This window comes from Dermacentor variabilis, chromosome 4 (genome assembly GCF_050947875.1).
Source record: "Dermacentor variabilis isolate Ectoservices chromosome 4, ASM5094787v1, whole genome shotgun sequence".
Lineage (NCBI taxonomy): Eukaryota > Metazoa > Arthropoda > Arachnida > Ixodida > Ixodidae > Dermacentor > Dermacentor variabilis.
Window position 1 is genome coordinate 67979147 of NC_134571.1, and position 14232 is coordinate 67993378.

General features: G+C 51.5%; 1 protein-coding gene across 11 annotated transcripts in view; it reads right to left on the minus strand.

Moving 5' to 3' along the window:
- Positions 1–14232, minus strand: part of LOC142579306 (protein scribble homolog) — a 180594-nt gene that overhangs the window by 123366 nt on the left and 42996 nt on the right. Inside the window, exon 1 of one of the 11 annotated variants that reach the window (XM_075689363.1) lies at positions 3519–3826. The exons of the other annotated variants lie outside the window; for them this stretch is intronic. Coding sequence (XP_075545478.1) covers positions 3519–3732 — 214 coding nt within the window. The 5' untranslated portion in view covers positions 3733–3826. Of the gene's footprint in view, positions 1–3518; positions 3827–14232 lie in introns of those variants that run through there. 11 annotated transcript variants of the gene reach the window in all.

Consider the following 14232-nt stretch of genomic DNA (forward strand, 5'->3'; position numbering starts at 1 on the left):
TACCTACACCTCGAGTTTTCTGTTAGATATACCACAAAATTTGGTGAAGTCCGCCTACAGTGCTACAAAGAAATGCGTGAACGACCGTGGGCGCGAACCTGCCGTTTTCCAGCACAGTATGGCCTACGATCGCACGCATGCTTCTCTGTCGTGCCAAAGATGCGCTCCGGGCCCAATGCTAGAATGCGCCGACCTCGGGATTGTTCAAGGCAGAAAAGGTTAGATACAAGGAAAGAAAACTGGTCTGATGCGCCCAACAAAGCTGCTCGCTTACAAAGACAAATAAATAAATAAATAAATAAATAAATAAATAAAAGCAAGGCTCTCTTCCACCTCGTTGCCGCTGATGCCGAAGCCGCTGACGTTAACAGCGGCTTATTTACTCGAAGAGTAAATAAGCCGCTGTTAACGTCAGCGGCACTAACCCAGGGAGACACCTTTCCCGATTAACAAGTTCGCGGCTGCGTGTACTCCCTCGCAGCTGCTGCTGTACCGAGAACAACGCCTAGCGTGCAGCCAGCGCAAAGTCGACAGGCCGGCAACACACTTGTTAGCCAGCTTTCCCGAATAACAAGCTCCGGAGCTCGAACTTTCCGCCCGCCAAAGCGGGTTGTATCGATCCGACAGGGTTTTGCACTCCTACCTACGCTGTCGACGACGACGAGCGATATACCTTCCGCCCGCTACACGGTCGCTGGCGGTGAAGATGTGACATGCGCTCCCCGTTAACACCGCCCGCTTAGTAGCGAGTGGATAGCTCTTCCGACACACGCGGTACCGAAAAAAACAAAACAGAAAACAAACGACCCAAACATCGTTCTACTGGCTTCTAACGGCCATTTGCGTATTTTTACATTTACCTCCTTAATGATCATTTATCATTGCACAAACATAGTATGGCAAAAAAAGAAAGTTCCACATCGCCATTCAATCGACAGTTTTCAAAATAGTACAAAGGTAGCCGTTTACAATACGAAAGAATAATCATGCATAATGAGTGCTACCGAACATCTAGACTTAGCGACACCCATCACAGCAGAGAGTGTCTTGGTTTATTTAGCACTGCGAATAAATGAAAAAAAAATTTCTTGTAAACGCGAACGTGTTTGGCACCAGGACGGAACACAACGTGAACCACGAAAGAACGATAAAAGAAGCTGCACTGCGCTTCCTCAACGAATCCATGTAGAAATTAAAATCCATGCAAAGCCCATGATTCCCACGGTGCCTGAACGATCGCAGCGCCAGATTTCCCCCTAACAATCTAGCAACAAAACCTGTGTTTAAAAAAATTAAATTATGAAGTTTAACGTGCCAAAAACCACTTTCTGATTATGAGGCACGCCGTAGTGGGGGACTCCGAAAATTTCGACCACCTGGGGTTCTTTAAAGTGCAGCTAAATCTAAGTACACGGGTGTTTTCGCATTTCGCCCCCATCGAAATGCGGCCGCCGCGGCCGGGATTCGATCCCGCGACCTCGTGCTCAGTAGCCCAACACCATAGCCACTGAGCAACCACGGCGGGTAAAACCTGTGTTGCGAGGAACTGGGCGCGCTGCTCCGTGGCCTCTGCGAACGTGCCCTCCGAAATCGCACCCGCGAATTCGGAGGTCACGTTCTGAGAAATGAGGCACTCGTCTCCTCACGTGCACTGAATGCGAAAGCAGTACGACTCTTCCGCGCGATACTCTTCACTTGGTCATGTGCTCGAATTGGGCAAAATCAATTGTTTGGGTGTGGGCTACCCAAATTTAGGGATGGGCCAAGTCGATTTTGGGAGAAAGTCAGGCCGGTTTTGAACTTGGATCAACTCATTTTTTGAATCGGGTAAAGTCATTTCTTTAGGTTTGGGCTGTGGCGTCTGTCCAACGCTGTGGCTGTTCACCGTGGGATTACGAAGTGCGAGCCGCAGCTGGTCCAGCGCGGGGAACGCGACGTCATCACTTGGTCACGTGGGTTTTCTTGCCATCGGATGTTAGCGCCGGACGCTCTTCGGCGGATTTTCCGCTCCATGGGGCATATAAGGCTCTCGCCTTAAACAGTATTGTCAGAAGGGCCGTAGCTGTAATCTTCCACGAGAGCGGACATCACATGAACACTTTCGGACATACGGCGTGCGTGTCGTCGCCCTCCTCCTGCGACAACCACCGCAGCGACGTCACGCTTTGCTGTCGAGCGTGACAACGAAACAAACCGCAATAAAAAAAAAAGATGACCATGCTGAAAAGCACACATGGATGGCAACCAAGCGCGCGCAATTCGTCGAACTCGGCGCCCGCCTCTGCTCCCGACACGCCTGCGTCACAGGCGCCATATATCCTCAAGCGAGCCCGTCGCCATGCACGCGGTTACACTATAGCAGTGACGTCAAACAAGAAGCCGCGCTTCGCGTGACGGCACGCTGAAACGGAGAAGCAAGCCATTCCAAATCAATACAACTAACGGCAGGCAGAGGCCGGGTTTGCGCAGGCACAATACACAAAAACGCATCATTCTTTGAGAAGAATGAAAAAAGTCGGAGCAGCTTTCGCAAGGAACGTACGCGCGAGTTCCGTCTATCAGCGATAATGCATTGGAGTTTATTCTTGTTCTGTTTTCGTTTTGTGTTTGCTCGCTCACTTGCTTGCTTGTTTGTTTACAGAGAAGCTCTTACGCTAATGACACCTACTTTGCCAAGCTACGAGTGCGAGCACTCTGAAAGCTGAAAGGACACAGACGTTCGAGTAGTGTAGAGACGACCAAGGCGCAAGACGGCTAAACACAACTATTCGTATATAGCCACACATGAATTAGCGTAAGAACCTCGTGTCTTCGCATCTATATACAACAGCAGCAGCGAAAGTGGAGAAGAATCAAGGCAGCCACTTCCCAAACGTCTAAGTAAGCAGCCCAAAGCATGGCCATTACTTTCTGAAACGTCAAAGCCTGGACGCAAATGTGCGCATACAGACATACACCGAGCTGCGAGAAGTTACACATAACTGCCAGGATGAAAACAGTTAACATGCACGACACACGGCTCGCATCAAATCTCAAATGCGGTGTGACCCACATATGTAATGGAATTGAACGTGCCGTGCACACTGCATATATGCAGGTCCGGATGAGCTACTACGTCACCATCAGTTATGCCCGCGCTCTGACACATTTCAAACATCAGTTTACCATCCCGAAGCAACAACTGAGCTATCATAGCCGCTACAGTGAGTAGCCCAGGATGAATTTTGACCATCGTGGTTCCTTAACGTGCACCAAATGCACAGCTACATGATCGCGTTATCGCACTCCGCTCACACGAGCGTCTGCCCTCGGTACACGCGACGGATCGAAGACGAAACGGGGAGGGTATCACAACTGAGCCCTTACGTGTGAGCGCCATTTCTCTCGTAGCCGATAGACAGATTAAGGACTTTCAAATGAGGCACCAAAAAGAGAACGAAAGGCTTCTTGCTCTTCCAACGCGTCTTCCGAGCACCCCGGCACACGACGGCGTGGTTCTCCTGACGCGGACGACTCACTCAGGCTCGACGTGGACGAAGACAGGGAGCTAGACGCCGAGGAGCGAAAGAACGCCTCCGCCAGGAGCTGCCACAGTTCCTCCTGGTCCTTGCGGCGCCGGTCACCGCGCCGGCGGCGCCTTCCAGGGCGACGTCCGGCACGACGTCGCCGCCTCGTGTCCGCGTCGTCGTCATCGCCGTCCTCGTCTTCGGCGGCACCGGAGCCATCGCGCATGCCTGCCGCCGCTCTCGTGCGCCGCAGCACACGCGCACGCAGCTACACCGTGGCGGAGACGCGCAAGCCGATCGTGGAGGGGCGGTGTCGACGGCAGGTGCTCTCCTGCGTACGGGTCCGGAGAAGGTCCTTTCGCGGCGGCGGGCCACGGCTGCTCGCGCTTCTGAGCGCGCGCGTCCGCGTGCCCCGTCCGGTCCCGGCGTCCTCGAAGGGAGCGAAGCCTCGGCGGTTGCGAAACAAAACGCGGCATCGTGCGGGTTCCCGCCTCGTGTGCGCATGCATGTATGTATGTGATACACGCGCACGGACGGGTGGAACACGCACGCGCAAGACCCGAAATGCTGCTCGCCTCGAAGCGCGCGCGCGCGCTCACGCACGGCTGTACAGCCACGCGCAAGTGCATTTCCCCCCACCCCCTGTATATAGCCATGACCTCCCTACATTTGTGACTTGAGGAACGATAACGAGTCGTACCTTAATTAACTCCGAGGCTGCGAAGGAGCCATTCCGTTGCGCACACAGCTGGACGTTCGCTATACGCAGCGTACACACTCTCAAAAGTCGTAGTTGTACCTACCTAGTATCCCACTATTTGTATCTACCTTGGTATAACTGCTGTTTGCAATGATAGAGCTAGCAACAGTACTGACTAAAGAACGTAGTCGCTGTTACAAAAGGGTCTCAGCTACCAACTCAGAAGGTATTTGGCACAACCGAATTCGAAGTTCCTATTTTATAACACACATATCGGACCCACTCTGTGATACGCCACAGTTGGTCCGATATATGCAGCAGAGGCGAGTATATTTGTGTCAGGTGGTGCTAACTGCATCTGGAATTTAGAGCTAAGACCGATTAGGTAACACTGGCTACCTTGTTTAGTTACTATTGTTACTAACTCTATCATTACCAATTGCAGTTATAGTAAGGTAGCAAATGGTGTGAAACCAGGTAATAACTACTACGACCGTTTTTTTTTTCTTTTTTTCCTTTTAAGAGCGAAGGACATGACATGCACGCCGACGCGAAACAAAATGAAGGCACCGAAAATCTGTGAATCCACGAAATTCATAGTACAGCATTTCCCGCGGTTTGACATTGCTTCCTGATTGTGTCACGCGTGTACACGCTGATACCCTGCCAGAGTCTTCGCAAAGACAGAAGGGCAAGCGCAAGTATATTTAAAAGCCTCTGACTCAACCCCATTTAGAAAGGCGGCGGGGAATGGATTAAATTTCGAAATGGGGAGGGGGGTGAGTAAGGCGTAAAGAAATTAGTACGACGTCGATCATCTGCGATCCGTGACGCCTCCAATGCATGTAATGTCCACTGCAAGCACCGTAAGGCCTCAAGGCTTCCGAGAGAAGTTTGTATGTCTATGTACGTTACACAGTAGCGCTTTTAGCCTGTGCAACTCAGCAGCCAGAATTTCGAGATTCTGCTCTACTACAGCCCTCCGCGAGGTTTCAGAGAAGGGTCATCATCATCATCATCATCATCATCATCATCATCATCATCAGTCTGGTTACGCCCACTGCAGGGCAAAGGCCTCTCCCATATTTCTCCAACTACCCCGGTCATGTACCAGTTGTGGCCATGTTGTCCCTGCAAACTTCTTAATCTCATCCGCCCACCTAACTTTCTGCCGCCCCTGCTACGCTTCCCTTCCCTTGGAATCCAGTCAGTAACCCTCAATGACCATCAGTTATCTTCCCGCCTCATTACATGTCCTGGCCAAGCTCATTTCTTTTTCTTGATTTCAACTAAGATGTCATTAACTCGCGTTTGTTCCCTCACCCAATCTGCTGTTTTCTTATCCCTTAACGTTACACCCATCATTCTTCTTTCCATAGCTCGTTGCGTCGTCCTCAATTTAAGTAGAACCCTTTTCGTAAGCCTCCAGGTTTCTGCCCCGTACGTGAGTACTGGTAAGACACAGCTGTTATACACTTTTCTCTTGAGGGATAATGGCAACCTGCTGTTCATGATCTGAGAATGCCTGCCAAACGCACCCCAGCCCATTCTTATTCTTCGGATTATTTCAGTCTCATGATCCGGATCCGCGGTCACTACCTGTCCCAAGTAGACGCATTCCCTTACCACTTCGAGTGCCTCGCTACCTATCGTAAACTGCTGTTCACTTCCGAGACTGAGAAGGGTGCTCGTCCTCTTATACTCGAAGGTACGGGGCGAAACTACTTCTGCAAGCGCATCGCCGCAAAATATACTCCGAGCGAGTGTCGAGCCACTTTCGGTTTCCCTGCACGCATGGTCGCTTTTCGGACGTTGTCCTCCATCAAACAGCCACCACATTTAACGCGAAAGCGTTAACGTCCCCGTGTCAGAAAATCCGGCGTCGGCGACCGGCGTCAACAGTCGTGTCGGCGAAAAAAAAAAAAAAGAAATCACGCCGAACCATGCAAACCCAACCATCCATAGCCAACCACGCAGACCGTCCGTCTAGCGCAAAAAAAAAGTTCCTAAGCTAACTGAATTTCTCAAAGTAAAATACGCCAGAGAAATCGTAACGTACGACTTACACACAACCTACAGACATGATAGCGTCGGATTGTGATTTGAATATGCGAGAAAACATAATTCTGTTACGGGGAAACTCAAGGAAGGAAAAGGAAGGAAGGAAAAAGTAGAGAAGGAAAGGCAGGGAGGTTAACCAGTTTAGCGTAACCGGCTTGCTACCCTACACATGGGAGAGGGATGGGTGCGATGAAAGATGGGGAAGGGGGAGAGAGAGAGCACATAGCACAGCACACAAACATCGTCCGGTAGAGTCTATCAATCTGGCATTGTACGTGATAACACTGTCATAGCCGCTTGTCCAATCCCGTCTCTTTCAAAAACTGAAGTAGTCCCTTTGTCGCCTTCACCTGCGATGTCTTCTGTCGGCGGCATGTGAAAATCGTGTCGAGGGACAATGGTCTAGTGTCAAGGTGCGCGAGAACGGATGCCAGGGACTGTCGCTGAACATCATATTCAGGACAGTCGCACAGAATGTGTTGCAGCGTCTCCTCGCAAAGACAGGCATTGCAGAGAGCATTGTCGGCCATTCCAATGCGGAATGAGTAAGATTTCGTGAAAGCCACCCCTAACCATAAGCGATAAAGCAGAGTCGCCTCGCTTCGGCGGAGTCCAGTTGGCATATAGAGATGCATCAAAGAGGGCAGGTGGTATTGACGGTTGCTCTGGTTGGTCTGGCTGTTTGGTGTGCACCATGAAGAGAGCGTCATCTCCTGTGCAAGCACTCGAAGTCTGCTAGCTGCGTCGGATCGTGAAAGCGGTATGGCCTCTTCTTGTGCGTCTGCAAGAGCTGCCCGAGCTGCATTATCGGCGTCTTCGTTTCCAGTGACGCCGCAGTGACTTGGCAGCCACTGAAACGTCACGTGGTGTCCTTTCTCCTGTGATGTATGGAGTAGGCATCTAATATCGAATACGACGTTCGAATGGCCCGCGACGCAGAGCTGATAGTACAGATTGTAGGGCTGCCTTTGAGTCGCTGAAGATGGACCATTGTCGAGGTGGCTCCCGACTGACGAAACGGAGTGCAGCGCGAAGAGCAGCTAGTTCAGCAGATGTCGATGTTGTCGGGTGGTCAGTCCTGAAGCTGATGGTAATAGCTTTTGCTGGGACAACCACAGCACCGGACGAACACTGGATGTTTGTGGAACCATCAGTATAAATGTGTTCACTGTCCGCGTACCTCTCGTGCAGAAGAAGCAGAGACAGTTGTTTGAGGACAGGCGACGACAGTTCAGACTTTTTTCCGATTCCTGGTACACTGAGATGTACTGTGGGGCTGATAAGACACCAAGGGGGTATCGATGGTTTAGATGCAGCGGTGAAGCCCGAGGGAAGTTGGAAACTCAAGCACAAATGAAGTTCACTATAGGGTTGAGGATTGGGCGAGTTGGTAGTGCATTCTAAACTGGTACAGCGCAACATAGAAAGGAAGAAACAAGCCGAGCCGGCTTGTTTCTTTTTTTCCACGTCGCGCTGTACCAGTTTTAGAATCAAATACAAACCCCTTTTCCAGCGTGTCTACCATTCATACATCGGCCACGGCATCCGAGATTTGCGCGCACCGGCACGCGCAAATCTCAGAGGCCACAGAGCGGCGCGTCCAGTTGCTTGCAACACCTCCAGATGGCGCTCGCCTCCACCGCATTGCGGCCCACGCAAGGGGCCGCGTTTCTATCGGAAAGCTCGCCTTCGTGCATAGCCTTCGCCGGCAGCGTTTCCCGGCAAACATTACGGTTACGTAAGCTACAGTTGCCGGGAAGCGTGAGATGCAGTCAGGGATCTCTGAAGGCTATCGATTTCCACTCTTAAAGGCGAAGCTTAAGCATCCTCCAAATTTTTATTCCTACTACCTGTTGATATTTCCATCTCGGACGTCAATGTTGGTCTATCCTGAGAGATAGAGAGAGGGAAACTTACACGGTCGCAGCTGATTATATTTCTTAATTCAATCGGTTAGGAAACTAAAGCCCTTTCCTGTGGACTGAGTCCAAAATTAGATTGTCCCTCCAAGCTCCTCTATATAGAGAAAAAAAATTAAAGCAGTGCTATTCTTAAAACGAAATACTGCTGGTCAATGCTCCGCCGCAGGCACGCGGGTACGTGCCATATTCGATAGGCCAAGATAACGAAGACATATACGGTGCCGAAGATATATAAGCCGACGTCGCACTACATGAAAGAGACGAGCGCACAAGTGTTGCCAGAGTGCCACCTTAAGGACGATTTCTTTTTCTTTATCAGTGAATTCGGCAGCAGCGATAATTAGGGCCATCACACAAGCGAGTCGGCGACGAGTGAACGACGATGCGACAGCGTGCGGCAAAAGTCGCTTAGTAAATGATTAGAGCGCGCGGACCTGAGCGCCGACTACGCGACTATATAACAAGTCACTTGCAAGTTAGCAACGAACGACCACCGCGTGCCACGGAGATACAGCTTGCGTGCAAAGTGCGCTTCCGACCACACTAGCAATGCGGTTTAAGTCACGACTGCGCTGGGTTACGTTGCTTTAGCGTAAGTTAAAGGGCCCCTCACCAGGTCTGGCCATCTTGAGCTGACAAGCGCAGTGCATACAATGCGCGCTAACGATCGTGTCTGCTAAGTATTACATCCCTACGCGCCGCACAAATAGCTTAAATTTCAAACCAAACGCCGTCTGCATTTCTACTCCTTGCCTCTATTTTTTAGTATACCCAAAATAAGGTACATACGGGTAATTACAAATATACGCACTATTCTACGTACCTTACGCCATGTTTCCACATAGTCGCCACACCGGTTCAGACATTTGTCCCATCGCAGCACTAAATTTGAGATGCCTCTGTCGTCAGTGAGTTACGCACACGGCCTCCCCAAACGCTCATTGTCATGCAAGTCTTTACGGCCTTTTGCGAACTCAACACCACCACCTCATACTTCTCAAATCGAGACACCCTTCCCCATACGTGGGATACATTTCCCTGCGAGCCTCAATGGGCGTTCGTCCCTTGCTCCACAGAAAACGAATGGCACTTCGTTGCTCGTAGGCCGTGGTTGTGTGAAGCACAACCGCCATCTTCAACAATTGACAGCAGTGCCGCGCCGCGGAGCTACTGGCAGATAAGGTCGGGCCGGTCCAAGAAACGTACACCGCTGGGAATAGATAGGCTGACTTCACATTTAGAGTCGTAATTTGACTTTAAAAAATAGGGGCAAAGACTTCATGATTCGCCCTCGCATATCGCGCAAGTGCGCCTATGTACATGGCAGTACTGCGACGTCGCTCATAGTGACACATCACTTCGAGAATTATCCAAGGCAACATCAGTTATTTGTTTAATCTGCTGCTTCAATAGACGAATTAAAGCTTAAAGAAATAGTAAAACCTACAAACCGAATGTATTATTATTATTATTATTATTATTATTAATCCCACCGTTCGTAACTCGTTGTCATGATTGGAGTCCGGCATGAATTAGAAGGTAGCTGGCCCATGCCGTCGTCCAACTTATCCACGCTGAGGACGTTGATGAAGGGAAGGACTGCTTCTCATCGAGAACGAGGAATATGGGTTTATTTACAGTATCTACATGCAGTTCATCAGTCTAGCATGACTGCGAGAGAAAGTACATCAGTCTAACATGACTGCTTGAGAAAGTGCACTGAGCAGCCGCACAACAGCGGTTTATAAACATACGGTCCTCCCCCGATACCCAGGTGACGGAAACGGCCGACCAATCATCGTAAACAAGCCGCCTCTCTGCGGGACGGCTTACACACACACACTTTCGCACAGGTTCACGGTCCGGAGCAGACATCAGACGGACTTCGAAGAACTCGGGGCTTGTGTCAGAAAAGGTGCCTTTTATTCCCCGAGCTGACCCCCGCAGCGCGGCCGGGTGCCCATTGTCTTGCGTCTTGGACGGCGCGTGGGTAGGAGCCTCGAACTACGTTCCCGCGAGCACTCCCCCGCTCGCGGCAGACCAGGGCGGCGTTTGCGGCTCAGTAACAATAGTTGGTCCGCCGATCGCATTCAGTCACAACGGCGACGAGGCTAGAGCGTAACAGTGGTGTTCCAAGAAAAGTTGCCGCCGCCGTCGCAACTGGCTGGCAAAACTTGCACCTCAGCTGAGCCGTTCTTAACAGTGCGCAGACAGCGAAACTACGTCATTTTCTACCGTGTTCTATATCGCGTGATCCTCCTCTGTGATCCGCTCGCGTCAGCCTCAGTTCTTGTAGCACCGGTAGGCAGATGTTCTCGTGCACAGCGCGCAAAATTGTAAAAGGTCGCGCACAAGAACGTCAGCAGAAAAAAAGGCGGGCACGTGACGTATGCGTCACGCGATAATCCGGCACGGGAGAGCGCAGGGAAGGAATTTCGCTTGCGGAGGCTAGACGGTGGCAAGTGGAGAGAGAGAGTGTGTGTGCTGGGCGGTGGCGCTGACTTAACATCATGGGTTCGTGGCACTGAAATATTTCTGCTAGGCTAGTAATCTATTATGAACTGATTTGTAAAATTCTCGCGGTAGAACGCTCCTCAAAGGTCACGTAATTTACCTCCAGCATATAATCAAAAATTGCTATGTGGCCTGATGATAGGCGCTTTAAAGGGGCCCTCATGAGGTCTGGCCATTTTGAGCTGACAAGAGCAGTGCATACACTGTGCGCTGCGCTAACGATCATGTCTGTTGCGCATATACGCACCGCGTATATGCGCCTACGCATATGTGTGTGTGTGTGTTGTGACGTCGCTCATAGTGACAAGTGACTTCCGAGAATTATTCAAGGCAACGTCTGTTATTTGTGCAATCTGTTGCTTGAGTAGACGAAGTAATGTTCAGAGAAATGATAAAACACACAAACCTAATTCCTGCCTGCTTTTGTTTTACTTCGTACCGTAGCAAGAGAGATGTACTTCCGTTTAGTCCGCTTGTTCCCACGTCGTTCAGTCGCGCGCGCGGACAACGAAACTATTTCGTTTACTACCGTGTTCCAGCGCGCGATCATGCTCTGTGATCCGCTTGTATTTGACTCGGTGTTCGCGTAGCACTGACCTACACCGCTAGTCAGATGTTCTCGTGCACAGAGCGCGAAACGAGACAAGCGCAACAGAGGTCGCGCGCAAGACCATCAGCGGAAGTACGTCGCTCAGCAAAAAAGCGAAAAAAGGCGGTGCCCGTGACGTCACGCGATCCTCCAGCTCCGGTTTGGGAGAACGCCGGGAAGGAATTTCGCTTGCGGAGGCTAGACGGGGGCAAGTGGAGACAGTGTCTGTGTTGGCGGTGATGTTCGCCTCTTGAAATTATGGGTTACCCGCCGTGGTTGCTCAGTGGCTATGGTGTTGGGCTGCTGAGCACGAGGTCGCGGGATCGAATCCCGGCCACGGCGGCCGCATTTCGATGGGGGCGAAATGCGAAAACACCCGTGTGCTTAGATTTAGGTGCACGTTAAAGAACCCCAGGTGGTCAAAATTTCCGGAGTCCTCCACTACGGCGTGCCTCATAATCAGAAAGTGGTTTTGGCACGTAAAACCCCAAATATTATTATTATTAAATCATGGGTTCGCGGCATTGAAATATATTCCTATCTCGGCTATCACTAAACCAATTAGAAAAATTTAGCGACAAAACGCTCCCTAGAGGGCACGTAACAACTTCCAGCGTATAACCGAAATTTTCTATGTGGCCTGGTGAGGGGCCCTTTAAAGACATGTGCAGGAGGTTATGAGGAACGTCGCAGTGGAGAGCTCCGGATTAATTTTCACTTCCTGGGCATCACGATACACAAGCGTTTTTTTTAAATTTATTTATTACGCCCTCATTGGAACGAGGCTGCTGCAATAAGGTACGGAATCTGCGACCTCATGCTCAGCAGCACGCCACTGCCACATAGGCAGCCCGCGTTCAAGGGAGTTTAGGTCAACTTGTTTTTTACAGCGTCGTCGTGTTATAAAAGAGTTCTTGCCTTTCGGGACACTGCGGCAGGTATCCTCGGGTGCGCGCCCTCTATGGTAATGATGATGATGACCTTAACCCTACCCACGTTTTCTTCTTCCTAGCGGACGCGACAAAATGTAAGACACGCAGCGGATCAGCGTTATTTTCACGTCGAGTACGGCTCGCACTTCGTATACAAAGGACCGCCCGTCGCTCGTGAGAGTCGCAGCGCTGGCGTCAAGGCACGCCAGAAGCGACAGCGTCGCCGCAAGTGACAAATCGCGAGTGCGACCCCAGGCCGGCCAATGCGGCGTCACCGAGCGCCCGCCGGGAGCTTCAGGGGCGTGCCCGGCGACGACCGCGCAGAGCAGCATTTTGCCGCGGCGGTCACCGTACCGCCGAGCAAATCCAATTTTCCGACCAATCGACCAATTAACGCGCGCGTCATCAAAGGGAGGGCATAAATGCCACAGTCACGCGATTCTTGCTCGTCAGCACACCGCACTCCTTCGTCGTTCCGACGCGGCTTCACTGCACGCGCTCGCCCTTGGCGCGAAACGCCAGCGAGAAAGCGCGCGCAACAGCGCCCCACGAAAGCCGTAAACACCGCCGGGCTGAGCACATAAAGGGCCCTCGAATGGCTCGCAGGCTATAAGACGGCCGGGGCTCCATCAAATCTGCGCGGGACACCGCCTCAAGCGTAGAAGGCACACAAAGCGATGTCCCGCGCGCGCAAGATAGCAGATATACCGCCGCGCCATTATAGGAGTGGGCTCTCCAGTGCCCTCCTTCTCCGCAGTGCCGTAATAGCCCCGGAAAAGCGTGGAATCGTACAAGAATCCAACACATACGTGGGAAACGGAAAACAAAATGGAAGGCGAGCGGGGAGCTACAAATGCGGCAGCCGCTATGCGCCACGGCGCCCTCCGCTCCGAGGTATTGCGAGGCGACGCATTCTTCCTCGCGAAGAACCCGCCGCTCGTGTCGTCATAGAGCGAACGATAAACTGCAGGCAGTTCGCGCCCGAAAGTACAAGAGGAGCGTGAGAAAGGCTCCGCGGGCACATATACATACACGCACACACACAAGCGGGCCTCGGAGATTTTTAGTCTAGGCAATGAAGCTGCAAAAGCCCCGCAGATTCACGCCTGTCGCAGTCACACACAACAGCGGCATGGTACCATGCGCGAGCGCCCGGGCTACATATGCGGACCATACGTAGCGCGGACGAATTTCGAACGCAATCAGTCACTGGTGGCCGAACTTAATCCGTGCTCCCCTATATCCAGCCACGACGCCGACGTAGCTAACAGCCGCAATTTCCCCTTCCGGCGGGCCACGAATACTTGCGCAATGTCGCTACGCGAGTACCGTGGCCGGGTCGATAGGTGACGAGCGGCGACAAAAGTTATGCCCCGCAAGAACGCCCCACAGTATAGATATTCGCCGTCGTGCACAAATGGGACCCGTGCGAACGGGGACGGCACTAATTTGGTTTCGCTTAATCGTTACCGCGGATGTCGTAAAATAACGTCGCCTAACAGTCGACGGTCGTGACCGCGCTAACGGAGGCTAGTATATAAGCTACGGGATTCATAGAGCATTTATGACGGCTTTCGCGGAGGAGCGATGTCTAAACGGCGGATCATTTCGCAAAACGCGCATTAAAAAGAAAAAGAAATAATTTAGCGAGGTGCCCCTGTGCTGGGTTGCGTAATAGAGAGAAAGGCAGCTCACAATGGTGGCCAGAAAGGCAACACAAATTGAATTTGGGCGAGTGCAGCAACGCCGGTGAAGCTCTCCAGATAATTATTTGTTGTTGAGTGAATAGGAAGGAGAGGACGCAGGCACACTAGCTGTCTCGCGTTTACGCGGACTCTTGGGACGGCTTGCGCGAACAGGTAATATCGAACCAATTTAAAAACGCATTCTTGAATTCGCTATTATTTTCGTTAACTGTCCGGCGACCGGGGGAGGGGGGGGTGACTGAGTGAGGGAAAAAAAAAAAGCTTACAGCAGGGTGAGGGGGAGATAGAAGTTAAAAGGAAAA